Source organism: Diaphorina citri, unplaced genomic scaffold, assembly GCF_000475195.1.
Source record: "Diaphorina citri unplaced genomic scaffold, Diaci psyllid genome assembly version 1.1 scaffold458, whole genome shotgun sequence".
NCBI lineage: Eukaryota > Metazoa > Arthropoda > Insecta > Hemiptera > Psyllidae > Diaphorina > Diaphorina citri.
In genome coordinates this window covers 84,053-109,961 of record NW_007377893.1, presented here as the reverse complement: position 1 = coordinate 109,961, position 25,909 = coordinate 84,053, and the positions used below count along the sequence as shown (strand labels likewise).

General features: G+C 38.8%; 2 protein-coding genes, 1 long non-coding RNA gene and 1 pseudogene across 4 annotated transcripts in view; 1 reads left to right on the top strand and 3 right to left on the bottom strand.

Moving 5' to 3' along the window:
- The first annotated feature begins 5,003 nt into the window (after nt 1–5,003).
- Nucleotides 5,004–8,142, top strand: LOC103509015 (annotated as a pseudogene). Its single transcript, XR_003391457.1, has 5 exons — nt 5,004–5,031; nt 5,736–6,430; nt 6,748–6,910; nt 7,127–7,323; nt 7,915–8,142. The product of XR_003391457.1 is annotated as a tubulin alpha chain-like (transcript).
- Nucleotides 8,143–11,563: 3,421 nt separating this feature from the next.
- LOC113467351 lies at nt 11,564–13,304 on the bottom strand. Its single transcript, XR_003391456.1, has 2 exons — nt 12,174–13,304; nt 11,564–11,999 (listed from the first exon to the last, which is right to left on the bottom strand). It is a non-coding gene; the product is annotated as an uncharacterized LOC113467351 (long non-coding RNA).
- A 50-nt stretch (nt 13,305–13,354) lies between these two features.
- Nucleotides 13,355–21,370, bottom strand: LOC103509023 (integrator complex subunit 12). The gene is made up of 6 exons (XM_026823470.1): nt 21,330–21,370; nt 20,968–21,075; nt 20,715–20,889; nt 15,996–16,110; nt 13,862–14,123; nt 13,355–13,671 (listed from the first exon to the last, which is right to left on the bottom strand). Exons 1-5 carry the CDS (start codon nt 21,368–21,370, stop codon nt 13,951–13,953), a joined length of 612 nt encoding a protein of 203 aa, XP_026679271.1. The 3' UTR covers nt 13,355–13,671; nt 13,862–13,950.
- Nucleotides 21,371–22,467: 1,097 nt separating this feature from the next.
- Nucleotides 22,468–25,909, bottom strand: part of LOC108252372 (UPF0183 protein CG7083) — a 7,563-nt gene continuing 4,121 nt past the window's right edge. Inside the window, exon 3 of the mRNA XM_017444001.2 lies at nt 22,468–23,326. Within this exon, the coding sequence (XP_017299490.1) occupies nt 22,659–23,326 (668 nt within the window). The 3' untranslated portion in view covers nt 22,468–22,658. The remainder of the gene's footprint in view (nt 23,327–25,909) is intronic.

Genomic DNA, 25,909 nt, shown 5'->3' with positions numbered 1-25,909 from the left:
AGAAGTGTTGCCCAACTAACAAGATATAGGAAGCAGTGTCGAATAAAAAGGGGTAGCTTGGAGTGTCCACGATCTTGGAAAGTTTATTTTGCCAACGAAAATCAAAAGGTGTGAGATGGGGTCAGAAAGCTGGGTTTCGTGATTTTTCTATGTGTGGAATGACTGTGAATGAATTAACAGCCGCACTACATATTGTATTGCTACCTGGATTTCTTATGATTCCGTTTTTACTGCGAATAACTCATATTAACTCATTCATGACCGTTCAACATTCATACATCAAAACCGCAACACTCTATTGCAAACTCCCCCACTACTACAGGTCTCCCATCAGATGCAATTATAATTTATCACACAATTAGCCACCATAGACAACTCACATAGAAGGCTCGAGGGTCCGACCCCCAGATACTACAGAGTGGAGAGAGGGGGGCTGGAAAAAAGGGTTCTAATCCTGCGGAAGGGATGACAAGGGAGGAAAAACAAGAGGGTCAACCCTAGTCTGAAAACAACTTTCATAATCATAACTGAATATCACTGGTCTAATTAATTTCCAATTATAAAATAACACAAGGGAGTGCCCCTGCTCGATAACGCATACTTTGTAACTCTTTTGAATTGGAGAGTTTTCGAGAGGTGATATACGAGAGTAGGGATAGTTGATATGCATGTGCACGACGCCCAAGAAGATCTACGTACTCTGGAAGCAGACTATGCAGAAATCAACGAAGATCCTGGAGACTACGATCAGAACAACAACAACAACGATCAACAGAGCATGTCTTCTTCCCGACCCATCTCCACAATATTCAAAAAGTCCGCCGTCCAAATCTGAAAAAAAAAAAAAAGCATCCTGGAGACTACGATCAGAACAACAACAACAACGATCAACAGAGCATGTCTTCTTCCCGACCCATCTCCACAATATTCAAAAAGTCTGCCGTCCAAATCTGAAGAAAAAAAAAGTAACAACAACAACAACGATCAACAGAGCATGTCTTCTTCCCGACCCATCTCCACAATATTCAAAAAGTCCGCCGTACAAATCTGAAAAAGAAAGCCACAGAACACTGGATTAAAATTTTAGATACCTTACTTGTCTAAAATGAACCAAATAATAAAGAAATCAACACATTGATTATCATGAAACTTCGTGTTCTAAATTTCCCTCACCTCAGTTTCTTTCTGAATTTGTTAGTAACTTGTCTAAAATGAACCAAACAATAAAGAAATCAACACATTGATTATCATGAAACTTAGTGTTCTAAATGTCCCTCACCTCAGTTTCTTTCTCAATTTGTTAGATTATCGTACCTACAGAATTATGTCATTCTTCTGGGACAAAGGATACCTAATGGCAGTTTGCAGTCTCACTGTCCCAAAGGACTAGTTTAAAACCAGGGTAGAAAGTTTAAACAATGTATACAACGGTATCTAGGGAGCTAGGGACAAGGGTTTGGTAACATTTCGTTTTATTCTCTCACATTCTGTTCCCTCATATCTGATGAGACTTGACAGAAACATTATGGAAAAGTTATGAGTAGGACGAAATTTAAAATCCCAGCTTTGCATTTCACCTCAGGATCCTCAGCTGCCTTCCAAAGGGCAAAGATGTCATCACCAGATGGAAAAGATCTGTGAGAACGATCTTTTGTGAGCTCTATCAACCTATTGGCAAATAGGGTTCTAAACGAGAAACTATTTTTTTATCCCATCAGGATAAAATCCGCCCGGGCGGGAATCGAACCCGCGGCCCAGCGCTTACAAGGCAGACGCGCCACCAACCAAGCTAACTAGGCTGGCTATCTGAGCTTTTATTTCCACCCGCAAGCACTGTTTGTTTTCATTTTTTGTAAACTGTTTCCTGCAAAAGATACATATTGTGGTTTTTGTACGAAACTCTCTCTCTTACCCCTTGTATAAGCTCTCCCTGACCCCGTATACCAGTTCACTTTGATGTGGGTTATTTTTCTAACAAATGTGGGAGGAAGGGAAGAGACTGAGGTAAGGATGAGAGGAGAAGGGAGAGAAGAGTCAAAGGTAAGAATAAGGGGAAGAGGGAAGTATATTTCTGGTCGAGTTGGGATCCTAATGGAAACACACCACGATTGAACAGGAAGAAAAAAAATATGGGAAATGTTTTGCAATATAAGGTAACAAACTCACTCTATTTTACCTATAAATATCAACTATGAGCTATAGACTATGTGGTGAGTGATGGGATAGGTAAATGTAAATATTTACCTCCATGGTAAGTTGCACGTTAGGAATATGGCTAGTAGATAGTAATACGGATATCTATCTAAAAGCAATAACCAATAAAATTCCAGTACCAGCATATGTATTGAGAATGTATTGTCCACAATCTCTGTAAGTAATTTTAATATCCATGTAGATTTAGGTTATCCATTGAAATTTATTCGAAAAGAAAACCGATAAGTTTCTTTAGAAAAAACGTCCAAGCTGGAAATGAAAGCATAAAAAATATAAAAGCTATTAAAAATACAAACCTAATAAACATAATAGCATTTCTAATTTCTAAAGAAGTGAAATAAATTGATGCCGTTTTGAAAAATGACTGAATAACGTTCGAAGCTATTCATATCCATTGGAGACTCGAAGATATTTTATCTTCGTAATTAATGTGTTTTCTTTGTGAGCTCCGTGGCTCCAATTTTCAATGGCTCTAAAATAATTTAAATTTATTACACTTAGACATTTTCATTTTATCCTGGCAAACAACGCTATTTCAAAGGTCAGCCAAAAGCTTTCACAATGGATCTCTCCGTACCAGCAGCATTTGCATAAAACTCATATTTCCATTGAATAGAAAACCGAAATCATTATATTTTTGCATTATGTTCCTCTGGAGATTAAGCCCGGACCTTGAATTCAATGGCAAAACTCGACAGACGCGTTAGGATGGACAATAGAAGAAGTGTTGCCCAACTAACAAGATATAGGAAGCAGTGTCGAATAAAAAGGGGTAGCTTGGAGTGTCCACGATCTTGGAAAGTTTATTTTGCCAACGAAAATCAAAAGGTGTGAGATGGGGTCAGAAAGCTGGGTTTCGTGATTTTTCTATGTGTGGAATGACTGTGAATGAATTAACAGCCGCACTACATATTGTATTGCTACCTGGATTTCTTATGATTCCGTTTTTACTGCGAATAACTCATATTAACTCATTCATGACCGTTCAACATTCATACATCAAAACCGCAACACTCTATTGCAAACTCCCCCACTACTACAGGTCTCCCATCAGATGCAATTATAATTTATCACACAATTAGCCACCATAGACAACTCACATAGAAGGCTCGAGGGTCCGACCCCCAGATACTACAGAGTGGAGAGAGGGGGGCTGGAAAAAAGGGTTCTAATCCTGCGGAAGGGATGACAAGGGAGGAAAAACAAGAGGGTCAACCCTAGTCTGAAAACAACTTTCATAATCATAACTGAATATCACTGGTCTAATTAATTTCCAATTATAAAATAACACAAGGGAGTGCCCCTGCTCGATAACGCATACTTTGTAACTCTTTTGAATTGGAGAGTTTTCGAGAGGTAATATACGAGAGTGGGGATACTTGATATGCATGTGCATTTTCTGAACAATGAATATGTGCATTGTAATCATAAATGCAACAATACGATCCTATCACGTACTAGTCTGCTAATCCTGCAGCAGTGCATGATTTATAGGATTTTGTGCAGACTCGGAAAGCAATCAAGTCCGTAGGAGAATGATGCAAATCCTGTACAAATAATGGAAATGAAAAAAAGCACCGTTGCACGTTGGTACAGTTGGTCATGTTCGTGGCCGTTAAGCTTGCAAAGGTTTTGGGTCAATCCCTCCATGTGTGAGTCTGTAAAAATTGAGCTCGAAGTTTAAATATTACAACAATAGAATATCAGGTTCCTTTGAGTGATGGCTCTTGTGTGAAGAGCGAATTTTCCAACGAATAGGTATCTATTATACCTATCTACTATCAATTCTCTTGCGTTTCTTGCCAGCTTTCAGAGGTTTCTGTACCAAGTTGGTTACCTGTCGGTACCTACTTGGTCTCTCCGTTTTTCGTAGGAGAATGATGCAAATCCTGTACAAATAATGGAAATGAAAAAAAGCACCGTTGCACGTTGGTACAGTTGGTCATGTGGCCGTTATTAAGCTAGCAAAGGTTTTGGGTCAATCCCTCCATGTGTGAGTCGGTAAAAATTGAGCTCGAAGTTTAAACAATAGAATATCAGGTTCCTTTGAGTGATGACTCTTGTGTGAAGAGCGAATTTTCCAACGAATAGGTATCTATTATACTTAATTATACTTATTTACTTATCTACTATCAATTCTCTTGCGTTTCTTGCCACCTTTCAGAGGTTCCTGTACCAAGTTGGTTACCTGTCGGTACCTACTTGGTCTCTCCGTTTTGACTGTGTTAAGTCTTCCCTAACCTGGCGTTACCAATGTCATCATGTAAGCAAGTCTACGCACAACGAATAGGTATCTATTATACTTATCTACTATCAATTCTCTTGCGTTTCTTGCCACCTTTCAGAGGTTTCTGTACCAAGTTGGTTACCTGTCGGTACCTACTTGGTCTCTCCGTTTTGACTTTGTTAAGTCTTCCCTAACCTGGCGTTACCAATGTCATCATGTAAGCAAGTCTACCTTCATGACCAAGACTGCGATGTTATTCAACCAGTCCAACTCGTCTTCCAAGCACGAGCCAGAAATTTCAGCCAACTTTCCTCAACACAGTTTACTCATTCCGGTGGTATCTAGTGACACTTTCCAGCGAAAATTTCAGGTTTTAAAAATTCAAAATCTTTGTATTTCACGTAAATTTTTGTAATCCGTTTTATTTTAATCCTTACAAGAGGAATTTTAATCCAAAATGGTAAGTAGGGGTAGGATAATCTATGCACAAGGATCATACAACAAGTAACTTTCATAATCGTCGAGTTACTGCTTATTTTATTTAGTAGTTAGAACATACTCGCTTACAAGAGGAATTTTAATCCAAAATGGTAAGTAGGGGTAGGATAATCTATGCACAAGGATCATACAACAAGTAACTTTCATAATCGGCGAGTTACTGCTTATTTTATTTAGAAGTTAGAACAATACAACAAGTAACTTTCATAATCGGCGAGTTACTGCTTATTTTATTTAGAAGTTAGAACATACAAATCCGTCTGGGTATACAGGGGAAATCAAAAGCAAGACGTAACTCTAATCCCTAAAAGTTTAAAACAAATTCTCTTCCAACACTCTCAATACATTATTTCAATACCTTCTCTTGGTACTTGTTCAGAAGTCACGTCAATGGAAAATTGCTACCAAAGGAACTGTCACAAATGAGCAGTTACCAGTGTTATTATAGAGCTAGGTTAAAAACAAAAAGAAAAAAAAATTCTTTTTCATTATCGTGGCTTCTAAATAATGACCCCACCTCCTAATCTTGTACGGTGTTTCACTGTTTTACAAATTCTCTTCCAACACTCTCAATACATTATTTCAATACCTTCTCTTGGTACTTGTTCAGAAGTCACGTCAATGGAAAATTGCTACTAAAAGAACTGCCACAAATGAGCAGTGACCAGTGTTATTATAGAGCTAGGTTAAAAACAAAAAGAAAAAAAAAAAACTTTTTCATTATCGTGGCTTCTAAATAATGACCCCACCTCCTAATCTTGTACGATGTTTCACTGTTTCATTCTCTGTTGCACAGCGGGAATGCATCTCAGTCCATGTCGGACAAGCTGGAGTTCAGATAGGAAACGCCTGTTGGGAACTCTACTGTTTAGAACACGGTATCGGCCCTGATGGGGTTCGAAAATGCGAAGAGAACCTTCTTCCCGCTTCGGACCCTTCCCTGGGGACATTCTTCGATGAAACCCCTAACGGGAAGGTAGTCCCGCGTGGGGTGATGATTGATCTGGAGCCTTCGGTCATTGACGAGGTTCGAACCGGACCCTACAAGAACCTGTACCATCCGAATCAGCTAATCAGTCACAAGGAGGATGCGGCCAATAATTATGCCCGTGGTCATTACACTGTTGGTCAAGAGGTCGAACACGGTATCGGCCCTGATGGGGTTCGAAAATGCGAAGAGAACCTTCTTCCCGCTTCGGACCCTTCCCTGGGGACATTCTTCGATGAAAACACGGTATCGGCCCCGATGGGGTTCGAAAATGCGAAGAGAACCTTCTTCCCGCTTCGGACCCTTCCCTGGGGACATTCTTCGATGAGACCCCTAACGGGAAGGTAGTCCCGCGTGGGGTGATGATTGATCTGGAGCCTTCGGTCATTGACGAGGTTCGAACCGGACCCTACAAGAACCTGTACCATCCGAATCAGCTAATCAGTCACAAGGAGGATGCGGCAAATAATTATGCCCGTGGTCATTACACTGTTGGTCAAGAGGTCATACCATCCGAATCAGCTAATCAGTCACAAGGAGGATGCGGCCAATAATTATGCCCGTGGTCATTACACTGTTGGTCAAGAGGTCAGTATCTTCTTTAAATAAATAATGTTTAAGGGTTCTCTAAAATTTCTTTGGAATTGCCTTGAGTCAAATCAATAACTTTTCGTCTGAAAGTGACAAAATTGACTTCGTAATCATATCTGGGATGCGTTTTAGAGAAAAAATAAAATAAAAAATATTTGATCTAAAATTTTCACAATTTCACAGGACCTTTGGTCTATAAGAATTATAAGCTTCCGGTTTCTAATTACAGATCATCGAAGAAACACTGGACAGATTTCGCCGACTAGCTGACTCGTGTTCCAGTCTGCAAGGATTTCTCCTGTTTCATTCATTCGGAGGCGGGACAGGCTCCGGATTCACGTCTCTCCTACTGCATCAGTTAGAACAGGAATTCGACAAGAAGTCCAGACTAGGTGAGTAATAAGCTGTGTTCACCTCGTCGATCGATGGTCGCTCGACGTCGACTAAAACCGTACACTGCCTTGACAACATAGATTCACCTCTTTGCCTGATACCTGATGAGCACACACACCATCAGGTGGACCTGACAGGCGAACCTGATCAGGTGTACCTGATAGTGAGTGGCTGGCCTCAAATTAATTTATGTCTTCTATGTTTATAAATTCCAGGCTTCATCATCTACCCTTCCCCCTGTGTGTCCACATCCGTGGTGGAACCTTACAATGCCGTCCTGTCCACGCATAGTACTCTGCACAATGTGGACTGTGCTTTCATGATGGACAATGAGGCTACGTACGATATCTGTCAGCGAAAGCTCAACATTGAACGACCTTCGTATAACAACTTGAACCGGCTGATTAGTCAGGTGAGATAACTTCAGGATGTATCCTCAAAGTTTTAGGGGTTAGGACTTCGTGTCTGGAGCATGGTGATTTGAGTACAAGTCATAAAGTCTCAACATTGAGAGACCTTCGTATAACAACTTGAACCGGCTGATTAGTCAGGTGAGATAACTTCAGTATGTATCCTCAAAGTTTTAGGAGTTAGGACTTCGTATCTGGAGCATGGTGATTTGAGTACAAGTCATAAAGCAAAATTAAATTTGATCACGCCTTTATTAGTTAGTTTGGATTTTGCTGGAAGGTCACACTATCCTTTTGGAGAATGCTAGAATATCGAATTTTCACTCTACTATCAATAAAGAGATGCTCTATTAAGCTGTGTCCACACATAGTCGACCCCGTCGATTGAAACTGTTCACTGCCTCGACAACATAGATTCACCTCTTCACCTTGCCTTGTAGGTCGACCATCGATCGGCGCGTTCAACTATGTCTGGACACAAATTCAAGGTGTTACCATAATTTGACATTTGATTAAAAACTGACACCACTATACCACTAATTACACTAGACTAATTCCGAACATCAAAACTTGAAATGAAACAATATTTTCAGGTGGTATCGTCAATAACGGCCTCATTGCGATTCGACGGCGCTCTTAACGTAGACCTGACCGAGTTCCAAACCAATCTGGTGCCCTACCCCCGAATCCACTTTCCCTTGACCACCTACTCCCCGATCATGTCCACCACTAAGGCTTACCATGAGGGCATGACGGTGGCGCAGATTACGGCGGAGTGTTTCGAACCTGCCAACCAGATGGTCAAATGCAACCCGAGGTAAACAATATTTATTTATTTATTCAAAATCCCATATGGAATAGTTTAAAAATACAATTCAGTACAATATACAATTCAGTAAAGTTGAATTCTAGAGTTAAGGTGTGTCCACACAGTCCACCGGCCGTAGATCGATGTCGACTGAATTATCTACACTGCCTCGACAACATGGATTTCCCTCCGTTGATCAACGGTCGGTCGACTATGTTTGGACACACCTTTGGAAACTGTTAGGGCGTAGTGAAAAAGGACTTTTACAGCCACTTATACCAAATGGAGGGTGGGATTTTGGTTCTGGGGGTGACACATTATCATTTCTGGTGAAAATAAATTTGCCAATTAGTTTTCAGTAATGCTTCCATATAGCTATGTACGTTCCCACAAAATTGCTTTTTTCTGCGGAAATCTTGTCGAAGCAGATTCTCCTCTGTAAGTATTGTATTTTTTGATACAGATCCAAGCATAAGGTCTTTGAAATTAGGGGCGTGTTACTAATTTGGTCACTGGTGGGTCATATTTTAGATGCCGCTCTTCGAACCTTTGCGTTGCTTACAGAATTTAAGCCTGATTCCCATAATTCGTTCATGAACCTGCATCAGGTTACACTCGGTACATTCAAGCAACGCCAACGGTAAAATATTTTACAGGGTATTCAATGGGATTGGAGCATACAGTGACTTGAACGAAGCAGATGCTCCTCTGTAAGTATTGTATTTTTTGATACAGATCCAAGCATAAGGTCTTTGAATTTAGGGGCGTGTTATTAATTTGGTCACTGGTGGGTCATATTTTAGGTGCCGCTCTTCGAACTTTTGTGTTGCTTACAGAATTTAAGCCTGATTCCCATAATTCGTTCATGAACCTGCATCAGGATACACTCGGTACATTCAACCAACGCCAACGGTAAAATATTTTACAGGGTATTCAATGGGATTTGAGCATACAGTGACTTGAACGGTAGATGTAAACAATTCCATATCTTGATCTCCAGAAATAATATTTTGACTACTTGACTGTAGTGTGACCAGCAACGTAGTGGACGGTATAGTGGGAATCGGGCTTTGATGACCACGCCATTTCATCATACCCAACCCAACCTCCATGATGAACACACACAAAGGATCCATCTGACATTGCCAACAACATGAACGCTTAATTATTTCATTAATTCAAATTTAATTCCACACCAACGGAATATGAAAAGATCCTGTGTTACTCCGCAGAGAAAGCATAATGAATTCATTTTAATATCCCATTCATCCCGGAGTACAAAAAATACAAAAACATCTCTTGTAATATCTTTGCATAATAAAGTTCTTTCAATGAAGAACACAAAGAAATACAAAGAAGACGGGAGAGTTATTAGAAGAACAAAAGTAAGCAGAGAAGATGAGAACGAACCATTATGGAGAAATATAATTATCATCAAAGCAAGATCTTATGGTGATCCGCGGATTCAAGTTGGTTTTCAGATTATGTTAGGCCGAAAACATGTTTTAGACATGGAACACATCACATTGTAACTTCAAATATGTCAGTAGGTAGGTACGTACTCACAAGTAAAAGCTGGAAAGTAGGCATTTTAGGCAACGATGTATGTTTAATACAAATTTAGATACCTACAGCCATACCTAGCTTTTTTACCGATAGGTATTTACTTCTTATATCTTCCTATACTTAAATGCCAAAGAACGTAGACCCACCTAAAGATACAGTTTTACATAAGGTAGGTATAGGTAATAGGTACCTACCTTTTCTAGATCATAATATTATAGGTAGGTACATGGTACATTTCACCAAAATAATTATGTAGTAAATATAGCTACCCGGCCCAGCACTATAAATGCCCCAAACACGAAACCCTCTTTAATAGAAAACAGATAAAAGAAACATGGGAAAACCATGTAAAACTCGATAATTAAATCGCATTTGACACAACCTAGATTTCTGTTCAATCGAATCCAATCAGATAACATTTCTAATCACGGAAACATCTGAAACCCTACCTATACCAATCCCTCATTAAATAAAATCTATCAAACGTCTCTCTCTCTCTCCATGAAAATAAATTATTCAAATCCCCAACATGAAAGAGAGAACCTACGAAGAACTTGGTTCTATGTCCTTGGGTATGAGATATGATTAGTAGCCTTTGACTTGGGAATACGATATACCACAACATTGGGAATACAAGATAGTAAATATCATAACTGTAGGCTGGATAAGTGTTGTTTGTAGTAGTTGTAGTACAGTAGAACCAACCTCGATATAACGACATTTTGGGCATTTCCCTTGTACTTCGTTATATCGAGGTTCCACTGTAGTAGGTGGTTAGGACGCTTGCCTGGTAAACAGAAGTATGCAGGTTCGACCTGATAAGTGGTTAGGACGCTTGCCTGGTAAACAGAAGTATGCAGGTTCGACCTGATTCTGGGTATTAGTCGTTTTCGACTTTCCCATAACTCTCCATCAGTGGGTTTAACATACCTATTTAGCCCCGTCCTTTATTTATTAACATACATACCTATTTAAGTATTTGGCCACTAGCTGTTAGACCCGTCGCTTTTTTTTTTACTTTGTTTAAAGGGGCAGGATTCTCAAGTTTGAGCTCTTCCACCCAACCACATTATCCTCAATGTTACAAAACATCGGGTCAGATCTTGTATGGAAGGATTCAAAGGAGGGTATGTTATATGTTATGTAGGTACAAAGCATGGACACAAAATTCGAACCCCTGCCATTCCTTTTTTTTTTTTTTTAATCAAACTGTAGAGAATTGCACAGAAAAAATCTTTAAGCTGTGTTATTTATAAAGCGCCGATATATTCCAAGTTCTACCTGTAGGTATGTACGATGTCCTGTATTTATGAACTAGTATGGAAATTGGAGACATATTTTTATATACCCGTGCATATAGATTTTATACCCGTGTCTGATGTGGTTAAACATTGACCATTGTAAACCATTTTGAATGAAAAGTAACTTGACAACCACGATCACCATGACCCCATGCATTTGATGCATTATTCTGCATCACTATTATCACATTTCAGGCAGATTTTTTAATAAAGGCGCTTTGATGTAGTGTTTGTATTAGAGGATTTTTGGCCCTTCTCTTCATTTCCCTTTATGCACCAAGCTAAATTTTCGTAATAATCGTAATATGTACATATTGCTAAAATTTTATGTTCCCTAAATTTTCGGCACTAAAGGAGAGCTACGAGTATTAAAATTTGAAAATTTCTTCATTTATATGAATAAGGCATTTTATTTTTTGTATAAAAAATAGTCACAACTAAACAAATTACAAAATTTAATCGTATAAATTCATTTGACAGAGGTAATTCATGAATTGCATTATACCTATGTACATTGTACCTACTCCTGCCTACATACCTACGCTTAACCAAATGCGGCTGGAAAGCAAATTTGAAAATTTCTTTATTTATATAAATAAGGCATTTTATTTTTTGTATAAAAAATAGTCACAACTAAACAAATTACAAAATTTAATCGTATGAATTCATTTGACAGAGGTAATTCATGAATTGCATTATACCTATGTACATTGTACCTACTCCTGCCTACATACCTACGCTTAACCAAATGCGGCTGGAAAGCTTTTTTTTTTACTTTGTTTAAAGGGGCAGGATTCTCAAGTTTGAGCTCTTCCACCCAACCACATTATCCTCAATGTTACAAAACATGGGGTCAGATCTTGTATGGAAGGATTCAAAGGAGGGTATGTTATGTAGGTACAAAGCATGGACACAAAATTCGAACCCCTGCCATTCTGTGTACCAGACGAGTGCTTTTATCAAGGCAGATAATCTCAGTACCCCATATCAAATCTGAGCAGACCTCTCGCACATTAATTACGAGTCTTGATGTCACCCATGATATCAAGGTGGGGTTCTAGATTTATGACCACCTTGTAATAACAGCACTGTGAGTAACTCTGGCTAAAGTTCAGGCGAAAAAGTTTTGAGCTTTGGCATAACCTTCAAGTGTTAGCGACATCAAATCTGAGCAGACCTCTCGCACATTAATTACGAGTCTTGATGTCACCCATGATATCAAGGTGGGGTTCTAGATTTATGACCACCTCGTAATAACAGCACTGTGAGTAGCTCTGGCTAAAGTTCAGGCGAAAAAGTTTCGAGCTTTGGCATAACCTTCAAGTGTTAGCGACATAAAAGTACCTAGAGCGGAGGTTCTCAAATTCTCAACCCTGGGGTGTTTAACTCACTTGAAGTGAAATGCTCCTTGTGATGGGGTAAAAATCAGTCAAAAATGATCTCACAGGTCACAGTGACATAGGGCCGCGGGTTCGATTTCCGACCGGGGCGGATTTTTTCGTTCTCGGAACAGCTGGCTTTTTCCTATCCTGTCTTCCTCCTCTCTTCGATTTCGGGACGATAAGACCTTAGCAGTTATAGTTCCCTCTGTTAAACCTCTAAAAAAAAAAACAAGTTTTCGCACTAAAAACTTACCATCGAAAATTTTACATTATCTACTTTCCTTCCTGTAGGATAAGGAAAGTAAAAAAGCGCCGCCCGTTACCTATTACCATGAGTTTGGGCGTTTTGATTTGGGGTATCAACTTGGAAAAGGTTGAGAGCCACTGAGTACCAAAGATCTGGTTCTCCTACACACGAAGTTCAAACCTCTGGTAAGAACTTGGTTCTATGTCCTTGGGTATGAGATATGATTAGTAGCCTTTGACTTGGGAATACGATATACCACAACATTGGGAATACAAAATAGTAAATATCATAACTGTAGGCTGGATAAGTGGTTGTTTGCAGACAGTAGAACCTCGATATAACGACATTTTGGGCATTTCCCTTGTACTTCGTTATATCGAGGTTCCACTGTAGTAGGATAAGTGGTTAGGACGCTTGCCTGGTAAACAAAGTATGTAGGTTCTGGGTATTACCTGATTCTGGGTATTAGTCGTTTTCGACTTTCCCATAACTCTCCATCAGTGGGTTCGACCTACATATGTATTAACATACCTACCTATTTAGTCACTACCTGTTAGACCCGTCCTTTATTTATTAACATACGTACCTATTTAAGTATTTGGCCACTAGCTGTTCGACCCGTGCTTATGGCGAAAATAATTTCGGGGATCGAACCCAGTACTCTGAAATGCAAAGCCACAAAATTCCATACCTCGGCTGGGATCGAACCCACGCCCTCCTGATTACCAGGCGAGCGTCTTGACCACTACGCCACCGAGGCAGGTGGCGAAAATAATTTCGGGGATCGAAATTATGGCGAAAATAATTTCGGGGATCGAACCCAGTGCTCTGGAATGCAAAGCCACATCACTAAATTCATCATCCTTTCTGGAGTAGTTTAAATGCCAAACAGTCTTCTTCTTTCTCGTTTTCCTTATGCCGCTAAGCAGCGTTGTAGTCCTTGGCCCATAAACTAAACCTTCTTCTATCCATGGTAAGATTTCTGGCCTCTGCGAGTATTTTTCCTTTCCTTTTTGAAATGTCGCTTACCATATCCTCATGAAAAATCACTAAATTCATCATCCTTTCTGGAGTAGTTTAAATGCCAAACAGTCTTCTTCTTTCTCGTTTTCCTTATGCCGCTAAGCAGCGTTGGAGTCCTTGGCCCATAAACTAAACCTTCTTCTATCCATGGTAAGATTTCTGGCCTCTGCGAGTATTTTTCCTTTTCTTTTTGAAATGTCGCTTACCATATCCTCATGAAACTCTATTTCGTGTCAGCCGGTCTGAAGACTGCTACCACTTTCGTCTGTCAGAACGTGTGTGACCGGACCAACACAAGCTTTCTATTTCTTGCCTTTCTTAGGAGGTTCGGGTTTTTTGGAGGCGGCTCTCTTTTTCATGATTTGGATTCTCTTATCAGCCGAGATAAGGGAGGAAGACGTAGTGGCTCCACCACTTGATGTAGGCTTACTGCTACTGCTTGAGGAACTGCTGCTTGGTTTTGAAGATGAGGAACCTGAAATAGTTGAATAGTGGTTATTTAGGTATGAGACCTAGAGGAAGACCGAGATACCGATATAGTGATGTCATCAGAGCTGATATTCAAAGAAAACAAGGAAATGGAGGAGTTGCAATTGGGAAAATGTTATTAATAAAAGGTCGATTCCTACGTAAAAAGTTGTGAAAAATCCAAATATGAGGTCGAAACTCCGAAAGAGTAACTTTAAAAGGTCGATATTAGGCTCTACATTCTACAATATTAGTATCTTATGGCTACCAATAGTATCCAGTGCTAAGGTCTCAAATGAACCTAACCCTATATTATTGTAGTCAACTTCTAGGCTGCTCCATTAGACTCGTGTGGGCTGTGTCATAGCATGCCATCCTGTAGTTGAAGGAAACAGAATAGAAAGCTTCCTATACCACTGAACAGAAAGCTTCCAGAGCTAGGTGCAAAAAAAAAAAAATCACCATTTGTGGGGAGAACTTTCTCAAATTTGGCACCCAGCTAACCATTAGGTTTCTAGTTTCTACTTATATTTTATGCATTTTATTCATGGCAATTTTTATTACTATCACTACTATATATTATCTATTACTATTATTTTCGTTGTCGTTTATTGTCTATTTTATGCAAGCTCTCAAATTTGGCACCCAGCTAACCATTAGGTTTCTAGTTTCTACTTATATTTTATGCATTTTATTCATGGCAATTTTTATTACTATCCCTACTATTATCTATTACTATTATTTTCGTTGTCGTTTATTGTCTATTTTATGCAAGGGGAAAATGTTATTAATAAAAGGTCGATTCCTACGTAAAAAGTTGTGAAAAATCCAAATATGAGGTCAAAACTCCGAAAGAGTAACTTTAAAAGGTCGGAAATTCAATTTTTAATTGCCGTTCTAAGGAAAAAGATCAAAGAGTTGTGACGTCAGATTTCACGTCAAAATGCGCAGAAACGCTTACGCACAAACAAACGTCATTGCCTACGGGAGCGTATGCCGTGACGTCAAGCTTCACGATTTACCGGTATTTTTTTAATCGATTTATCTCGGTATCTAGAAGTCGTAGAAGAAAAAGAAAAATTCCGTTGGTCCTCATTTTTCCTGCTCTATGACTTTGAAACATCACCCAAGTAAGCGCAACTAATCTATTGGAATGACACCGAGAGGGAGCAGAGATACAACGATCGAAATTGGTGGAGAGGCTTCGTACATCGACCCGTCCCATGATGGAATGATTATGGATCGATTGACATTTAGACTGCTCGCATAGGACAACGAAAAAGAAAAATTCCGTTGGTCCTCATTTTTCCTGCTCTATGACTTTGAAACATCACCCAAGTAAGCGCAACTGATCTATTGGAATGACATCGAGAGGGAGCAGAGATACAACGATTGGTGGAGAGGCTTCGTACATCGACCCGTCCCATGATGGAATGATTATGGATCGATTGATATTTAGACTGCTCGCATAGGACAACGATTTCCTTTACCCCAACAGTAGGCCACTACTGTACTCAATCTAGTACTGTAGTTGAATTCTCAATTGAGGGCAAAATAAGAGGTAGCTTTAAGGATCTCATTTTCATGACCTTTTCCATTAGTAAGTACCAGAATGTACTTCGTCGGTTCGTAGTCCATCCTTTAGGACTGTTTGCCCCTACACCTAAGCCTCAGGTTGTGGTTATGTACCGGGTTGGGCTGAGACAGGATATTGTTCCTACAGTTTGGCATGGGAGTGGTAATCTAAAAACAAGGTTAGTTTACCAACCTTGCCTATCCCAACCCGGTACATTGGTAACCACGACCTCAGAGTGGGCTTTTTGTGTATGAATATACCTAATAATATTAATAAATCCAATGTAACCTCATCTGTACTTACTGGAATATTTGCTGGAACCTCCAGAACTGCTGCTAGTACTAAAGTAGCTGCTGCTACCAGATTTACTCGAACTACTACTGGATTTAGTGTTGGACTTGGAAGACATTGGTGCTGCCTGAAACATAGTAAAATTTGGAGTTCATAAAATATTCAGGAAAATCGTCCCAATTATGTATAATATACAAAAAGCTCAGATATTATCTGAGCTTTTTTCCCCAGTTATATTTTTGTGTGGGATGAATAGATAAGTAAAGTTAGTACTTAGAGAGTTGTGAAAATAATAATATCAATCTCTGCCTATGAAGATGAAGATAATGTGCAACAGATGGGGGCCGAACGACTATGAGGAGTTGACACAACATAGAGTTCTTTGGAGACAAGCAGTCTGGTCGGCACGGGATTCACATATCCCTAATACGCGATCGGAGTGAGTGTATTAATCTCTACCTATACTGGGACTCAAACCCATGCACCTCAGAGCATTTAAACATTAGGGCCCGCATATTAGAAGCGTAGTGGTGCGACTTTAAGTAGCGCGGAGTCGCGCGATACCGCCTGAAAATTCAAACTTATGAAAATGATAGAGACCTCTCAGCAACCTCCGTGGCCGAGATGGTATCACACCAAGCTTGCACGCAGGAGGTCCGGGTTCGATTACCGACGGGGCCGAGGTTTTTTTCGGCTCTGTGCTTGGAGTTCGGGGTGCACTCAGCCTTGATCGGAGTGAGTGTATTAATCTCTACCTATACTGGGACTCAAACCCATGCACCTCAGAGCATTTAAACATTAGGGCCCGCATATTAGTAGAAGCGTAGTCGTGCGACTTTAAGTAGCGCGGAGTCGTGCGATACCGCCTGAAAATTCAAGCTTATGAAAATGATAGAGACCTCTCAGCAATCTCCGTGGCCGAGATGGTATCACACCAGGCTTGCACGCAGGAGGCCCGGGTTCGATTCCCGACGGGGCCGAGGTTTTTTTCGGCTCTGTGCTTGGAGTTCGGGGTGCACTCAGCCTCGTGAGGACAATTGAGTAGTTGCTTTAATCGAGCAGCGACCAGTGGCGGCATTACCAGTGTAAAAAGATTATTGAAATATGGAAATTGATTGCAAAGGAGGCACTTAGTAATGTTTTGATATCCACAAAAGTTGTGAAAAAGCTTTACTACAAAGAATTTGAGATTTGATATAAATATATAAAACCAAAGCAGTTCATACCGTTTTCTTGTTCATTAGACCCGTCATAAGTCTTCATGAGGAACAAAATGGAGCATCCTACATCCTAAAACTCATCAAAAGTTAAATAACAGGTTCATTTTTTTTGTACCTCATCATAGCTATACTGGCAGGCATGTGAGGCATATTACCAGATATTATGAAATATGGTCTTGAGTTGTCTTGAGAAACGGATCCTCCTATAATTATTTATTGAGATCCAAACGTATTATGCAAGGGATGGTTTATATTATTTCTAACTCTCTCAAGCAGCACTTTGGGAAAATTGTATTTTTCGTTCCAGTTCGCACCGAGTTTATGGGGTTTCATAATATGGGGCAGCACGAAAACGGGGTCGCGCCCTACAAAAGCAGGATAGGGTACCGATATTGACCTCCTTTCCTTTGTTCCTTTCTCGCTCTCTTCTTTCTCTAGCTCTTTCTCTCCTGTGTATACTTATGGAGGTTGGCATCCCTCCGTCTCTCTCTCACTTCCTTTCCCCCACTTACTCTCTATTTCTCTAACTCTTTCTCTTCCCGGATGTACCTTGTGATTCCCGTTTTATCTTCTCCTGTTAACTCGTGTAGTCTTTGTTCTAGAACTTCGTGCTCCTGTAAAGGTGTGTCCAAACATAGTCGACTAGCCGTCGATCGACGAGGTTAATCTATGTTGTCGAGGCAGTGTGGACGGTCCAGTCAACATTGGTCGATGTGGAAGGACGGCCGGTCGACTATGTGTGAACATCACAGCTTAAGGTTTGTGCTGTTTATTGTGAACCCCCCAATACTCCGTGGTGGGTGGTTTGAGGGCACCTAAAATTCTACCTTTGAGAGAGAGATAGAGAGGGAGGGAGAAAGAGAGAGAGAGAGAGAGAGATAAAGGTAATAGGTAGGTAGGTACATATTTCGATGAAGATGTATATCCTCTCTCTCTCTCTCTCTTTCCCTGGATACCTATCATCTCCCTCTCTCCATTTTCAAACATCCTTGTCCAAACATCTCTCTCTCTCTCTCTCTCTTCACAACCCCCCCCCTCTCTCTCCTTTTCTAGGTATTCTCTTCTTCACAACCCCCCCCTCTCTCTCTCTCTTTCCCTGGATACCTAATACCTATCCCCCGTCTCTCCATTTTCAAACATCCTTGTCCAAACATCTCTCTCTCTCTCTCTCTTTCTCTAGGTATTCTCTTTCTGCCTCCTCTCTGCTCTCGACCTATCTTTCGTTTTACATTTTCAATACGTTCAATAGCACTCTCACCCATCTCCCTCCCTCTCTTCCTCCCTCCCCTCTCTCTCTTCCTCCCTCCCCTCTCTCTTCCTCCCTCCCCTCTCTCTCTTCCTCCCTCCCCTCTCTCTCTTCCTAGATCCTCTCTCTCTTCCTCCCTCCCCTCTCTCTTCCTCCCTCCCCTCTCTCTCTTCCTCCCTCCCCTCTATGAAGCCCCAAAAAGAAACAAAAGAGATTTTTTTGGAGAAAAAAAAAAAAAAAAAAAAAAAAAAAAAAAAAAAAACAAACTGAATTTTCCCCAAGACCCCGTTCCCACTTGTGAGTTTCACCCGATTTTCCCCCGAATGTCCTGTAGGCAATGTAATTTTAATTTAAATAAGAGTGTTAAAACAGGCGACACGATTAGTGAGTTCAGATTATCACAAGTACAGTAGAACCTCGATTATTTCAACCAATTGGGACCGGGCCTATAATAACACTGGTCACTGCTCGTTTGTGCCAGTTCCTTTGGTAGCAATATTCCACGGACGTGACTTCTGCACAAGTACCGCAAGGGCCAAAGGAGTAACCACCTACTGGAGAAATAAGATCTGAAAATATGGTGATCCGGACACGGAAAATAAAGTAAAAGTATGAAAGTAAAGCCATAAATGTCCGCCACTCAGACGGTTTGGGACCGGGGGTAGTTGAAATGATCGAGGTTGAAATGATCTTTTCCTCTGATAAGATAGGATATCCTTTGAAAGATAGAAAAAAAAACAATGGATTTTGGGGTTGGTGGGACCGGGGGTAGTTGAAATGATCGAGGTTGAAATGATCTTTTCCTCTGATAAGATAGGATATCCTTTGAAAGATAGAAAAAAAAAAGACAATGGATTTTGGGGTTGAAAGAATCGAGGTTCCACTGTACACCAAATAGCCCCGCACTCCCCTACTCTGTCAAATTATTGACGGATGAGTCCAAAGTAAAAAGGTCAGAAGTCCCGGTCGGAATATGGAATTGTAATACGAGTATTTTTATTATTACTACTCTGTCAAATTATTGACGGATGAGTCCAAAGTAAAAAGGTCAGAAGTCCCGGTCGGAATATGGAATTGTAATACGAGTATTTTTTTTATTTTATTTTTTTTTTTTCAGCCATCATGTGGGTTCGAACTGGTGAGGGGAGATTTAATGGGTATGAAATATCGTCGGGCACGAAACTACACCGCCCAAGTAGGTATGTACTAGTTTGGAAGATTTTCTGGAGAAGCTAAATACCTACAAAAAAAATGAATTTTTACAGAATTTTTTTTTCTTATGCTGAAGCATGGGTTAATAATTCTTTAGTCGGAATTCTGAGATTCCAATGGCCCAAAATTTACTTGGTGAACAGTTTGCCTGAACTTTCTGTACTTTCCTTCTGTGGACTTATAGGGGGCTGGTTGTAAACACAAAAAGTAAATAATAATAAAAGGAAAGACGGGCTAAAAAAGAGACATTTTTATAAATTTTATCAAAGTTTTTTTTTTTTTTTTTTTTTAAAGGGGGGAAAAAAAAAAAATTTTTTTAAATTTTTTTAAAATTTTTTTTTTTTTTTTTTTTTTTTTTTTTTTTTTTTTAATCAAACTGTAGAGAATTGCATAGAAAAAATCTTTAAGCTGTGTTATTTATAAAGCGCCGATATATTGCAAGTTCTACCTGTAGGTATGTACGATGTCCTGTATTTATGAACTAGTATGGAAATTGGAGACATATTTTATATACCCGTGTATATAATAGATTTTATACGTGTCTGATGTGGTTAAACATTGACCATTGTAAACCATTTTGAATGAAAAGTAACTTGACAACCACGAACACCATGACCCCATGCATTTGATGCATTATTCTGCATCACTATTATCACATTTCAGGCAGTTTTTTTAATAAAGGCGCTTTGAAGTAGTGTTTGTATTAGAGGATTTTTGGCCCTTCTCTTCATTTCCCTTTGTGCACCAAGCAAAATTTTCGTAATAATCGTAATATGTACATATTGATAAAATTTTATGTTCCCTAAATTTTCGGCACTAAAGGAGAGCTATGAGTATTAAAATTTGAAAATTTCTTTATTTATATAAATAAGGCATTTTATTTTTTGTATAAAAAATAGTCACAACTAAACAAATTACAAAATTTAATCGTATGAAATATGGAAATTGATTGCAAAGGAGGCACTTAGTAATGTTTTGATATCCACAAAAGTTGTGAAAAAGCTTTACTACAAAGAATTTGATATAAATATATAAAACCAAGGCAGTTCATACCGTTTTCTTGTTCATCGTTCTCATACACTGGACACAATACCAGATCAACCTGGGATCGGCAGCATCACTATCAGAGATGGGTGGCGTGTGACATTCTTGATGATAAGAACTATGACATTCGGCACACTCTATCAGCTTGTTCCCGCTGGTACTGCCACCTCCTGCCCGCTTGTTCCTGGAAAAAGAAAAAACAAGACACTAGATTACTTTGTAGTGAAACCTGCCTCGGTGGAGTAATGGTCAAGACGCTCGCCTGGTAAACAGGAGGGCGTTGTGACATTCTTGATGATAAGAACTATGACATTCGGCACACTCTATCAGCTTGTTCCCGCTGGTACTGCCACCTCCTGCCCGCTTGTTTCTGGAAAAATAAAAAAACAAGACACTAGATTACTTTGTAGTGAAACCTGCCTCGGTGGAGTAGTGATCAAGATGCTCGCCTGGTAAACAGGAGGGCGCGGGTTCGATTCCCAGCCGAGGTATGGAATTTTATCCTCATTTATTTGAGAATTTGACCACCTAATAATGGAGCTCTAAGGGTTAGGTCGTAGAGAACGCCTAAGGCGTTAACCTCGCCTAGTGGTGACCCTCCACTCAAGAGTCTATTATTATTACTTTGCTGCCCCTGAATTGGATTCTTCAGTCACTTTTGGCATTTTTGATATATACAGGGCTGGGGGGATGTCTAACTCATGGGTGAAGTACTACCTAATCAGATATCCTTTCCCTTTGAACTATGTTACCTTTGTTCTCTGTTATACATATAAAATAAGTATGTAAATATAAGACCTATCTTGTAAAAAAAAAAAAAAAAAAAAAAAAAAAAAAAAAAAAGAGGAAAAAAATAATGATAAAATATAACAATGTTAATAGTAATAAAATTTACATCTCTTAATAATCTAGAATTATTTACCATGATTGTAATCAGGATTTATATATCATCTGTTCTTACATTCTGAAGACATTTCCATTCAGATTCTTACCTTGTTGAGCTTTGATGTCACTAGGACTTCATCTAATTGTGACCAAGATAGAGGTTCCGCGATCGCAGCAAATAAAAAAAAAAAACATATTTTTAAAAAAAAAAAAAAAAAAAAAAAAAAAAAAAAAAAACGTGTTGATGAAATAGGAACAGCCCATTTAGAGGCTTTATAACTTAGGGGGCTGAATCCCCTTTAGTTACCATGGTTGTATCAGGATTTATGTCATCTTTTCTTACATTTTGACAATCTCCTTTCTTGTCCTAATGAGTGTGAGTACTCTAAAATGAATTCAGATTGTACAAGTTGCGGAAAAAAAATCAAAAATTCGAATTTCCTGCCAACTTTACACGCAAAAAGGCCGACGATGGCCTACGATGGCCCTGTTCATAACCACGGCCTGAATTTGCCAACAACACCAGATAACATGCAACCACCCATCAATTTGGCTGTCTATATACCAACCTAAACAGTGAATGCTTAACTTACCTTGATACCCCCCCCCCATAGGAACAGGTACTTATATTGCCTATAGTTTTAGAAAAATCAAACAAAACATAAACTGAAAAGATTTTTTTTTTCCTTTTTTTATTACAAAAATATAATTTCATATATATTAGGTAATTATTTATTTACATATTGGGTAATTATTTATCTATATTAATTTTCAATAAAATATGTACATAAATTAAAATTTTATTTTTACATTTTAAAACCTTACATGACACATTTTACCTAATGAGTAGGTAGGTATGGAAACACCATTCTCTTCCTTTTTTTTTTTTTTTTTTAAATCTTGCCTTTTGGGAAAAATGATAATTTTTGGATCTTCATTTTCCCTTCAGGTTTGAAAAAGAAAAGGAAACAGGTGGAGGATAGGTAGCTAGGTACTTATAATACAGGCAGATCAGTTCAAAAGCACACCTAAATACTGAGACAGAAAGACACAAGTACCTACAGATGTTTAGACAACATACTTGTAGAGTGTAACAGAAGAAATGTACTGATTGAACATTATCTCAAAAATAATATCCTGGACACCATAGCAGAAAGTTGAGCCAAATGGATTGATTTTGTTGGTAGAAGAGGTTCTATTGAGAACAACTGGTTGTTCACTGGCTTCAATATTTCCATTGATTTCATTCCACTTGCTGTAGGCATTAATGTGTACATCATTCATGTTTAGAATAAATTGACAGCGGTGATATGTGTTGAAGTTGTAATGACCAGGATAGTTGGTATGTAGGACAAATTTTTTGGCACGGTATGTACTTGCATCAAACAATATGTCAAGACCTAGTGTGAAGTAGTTGAAGAAGAAGTCCGATTTCCTCTGCCCAGTCACCAACTTGTGTGCATTTGGACTGTGAATTTTCATTTTATCTTCTGCTTTGAAAAATATTTTGTTTGGTGCTCCTAGAGTGGTACAAACATCTTGGCAGGTGTCTCCAAAGAATATTTTCACATTCAAAGATGTGATGTTCAAACCCAGGGTTTCATTTTTCTCACGTAGAATTTCAACAACTTCTTTTCTGTCAATGGGGTGTTCTGGATTGTTTTTAGAATCATTTTCAGAGTAGATGAGAATCTTGGAGACAACAGGGGAACAGCCATCAAGAAATTGTAGAGAACCTGGGGAAATATAATCAAAATTAATTGTAAACTTTTTGTACACTTGTTTTGAGAAAACTATGGAATGCTTTTCTGCTTTTAATTAATGGATTAGTAGGAATAACAAAACTTACCCAGTTTATCATCCAACATGCTAGGCTGATACTGTGCGTCAATGCCACCCTGCAAGAAAAAAAAAAAAAAAAACATAATAATTTTACCAGGTTAGTGGTATTTCCATTGCCCCCCTTTCTTTGTTTTTGTTGACAAAGCCCTAATATGCCACATAGGTATATGTATTAATTGAATATTAGCTACATTAATATTATCTACTCTACTCCATGGCCTCTTCCCCAAGTCTTACATATGGACATGTTTTGGAGTCATCTCCTTTCCAAGATATCTTGTCATGTTTGATATTTCTTGGTGAGGGAACTCTTTAGCTTGCAGGCTCTTAGGGTATTCATATCAAAGATTTGTTTTAAATCAATATAATGTGTGTAGAGATACACAGGTGTGCTTCCTGGAACTTGGCCTGACAACTGAAATGTGCTCAGATAAAATAATTACCCCTGACAATTTCTTGACAGAACTGCTACTGGAGTTGATCTTGCTCAGCACACTGACTGGTTTCCGAGAGCTCCCATACTTCTCCTTGATAGCTTCATCCAATAAAAGCTTCAATTGCTCAGCAGCATTTGGATGATTGCTATTCATTATTTTGAGAGCTTTGACAAGCTTGTCATCTAACTCCACTACGGAGACGGCCATGGTACAACCTGGAGAAGGAATCTGTACATTAGAATAGACTCTGTTTATACTGCCAGCATAAGACTGAAAAGTCCCTTTACATTTATGACCAAGAAGCCAAGACCACAAAATTGTTCACAAATAGCTTGCTCTGAGGCTTAAGTGTATGGGCAAACAGCCCTAAAAGTTGGGTTGCTTATATGAAGACCACAATAAGAGTTAAACTTGGCTCAAGTTATTAAGCAATCTCATGGGTTGACCTAACTGATTTATAGTTAACTACCTAGTTATTCCTAGCTAGGTACTTATGTAAAGGTTGATTAGTATTAGTAGTAGGGTAAGTAGGTAGTTACTATCACTCACCTGCGGGTTATTCCAGTTTAAATAGAAAACTGCAAAACAGTAAGTGCAAAATCTAAAGAACAGAAATGACAAGAGATGTTCAGAAAATATCCTTTTTACTTTTTGTCTCTTTTCTCCTCTTTCTTTCCTTTCGTTTTGAGTTTTTGGTAATTTCTCAGAAACTCACCCCCGTATGTATGAAAACTTATAAGCTTAACTTAAGATGAAAAATCTTGCTTAAGTTAAACTTTAGTTCAAAATGGTATGTATGAAAAAAAAATTTAACTTAAGTTTAACTTGAATAACAATATTTTGAAGTTAAACTTAAGACAGGGAATGAGCTACCTTAAACTCAGCTTGGAATCCTAGATAGGTACAAATTTACAAAAATAAAACAAAGTGAGAAAAGTAGATTGTTTGAGGTGATGATTTTTTTTTTTTAAATTCTAATCCAACTGTTTTTACATTATAACTGATCTACACCTTGCATGATTTTGATCAATTTTTGCTGAATTATCATGAGCATAGAGAGGAGTCTGAAGGGATCCGCAGACCAAAAAGATATTTGAGAGATCCTGGAAATATCATAGAAAATCTTGATGATGATCAGTTCTATAACAGATATAGGAAAGTTGATCCCTTTTTTGCTTTCTTTATTTCTAATGGTATTTCAATTCTGCGAGGAAATGTTAGTTATTTTGACGTCCTTGACTAAACTTAGACTTCTGAAGACATACGTATTTTCCATATTAACATACGGCTGCGAAGCTTGGACTATACACCCCGAATTCGGAAAGAAAATAACGTCATTTGAACTTTGGTGCTACAGAAGGATGTTGAAGGTGTCATGGGTCGACAAGATTACCAACGTGGAAATATTGAGAAGAATGGGAAAGTCTACTCCAGAACTTCTGAAAGACATAAGAGAAAGAAAATTAAAGTTTGCAGGACATATGATGCGAGGATCGAGTGGGCAGCTACTATTGGATATCATAGAAGGAGATGTTGAAGGACCAAGACCAAGAGGACGACCAAGAAGAATGTGGCTGGACGATGTGAAAGAATGGTTAGGAGTGAGAAGCTATGAAGAGTGCAAGGAGCTGGCAATGAACCGAGAACTTTTTAGAACAACAGTTACAAGACGTCTAGCAACCATCGACCACGATGACGCTACATGATGATGATGATGATGATGATGATGATGATGATGATGATGATGATGATGATGATGATGATGATGATGATGATGATGATGATGATGATGATGATGATGATGATGATGATGATGATGATGATGATGATGATGATGATGATGATGATGATGATGATGATGATGATGATGATGATGATGATGATGATGATGATGATGATGATGATGATGATGATGATGATGATGATGATGATGATGATGATGATGATGATGATGATGATGATGATGATGATGATGATGATGATGATGATGATGATGATGATGATGATGATGATGATGATGATGATGATGATGATGATGAT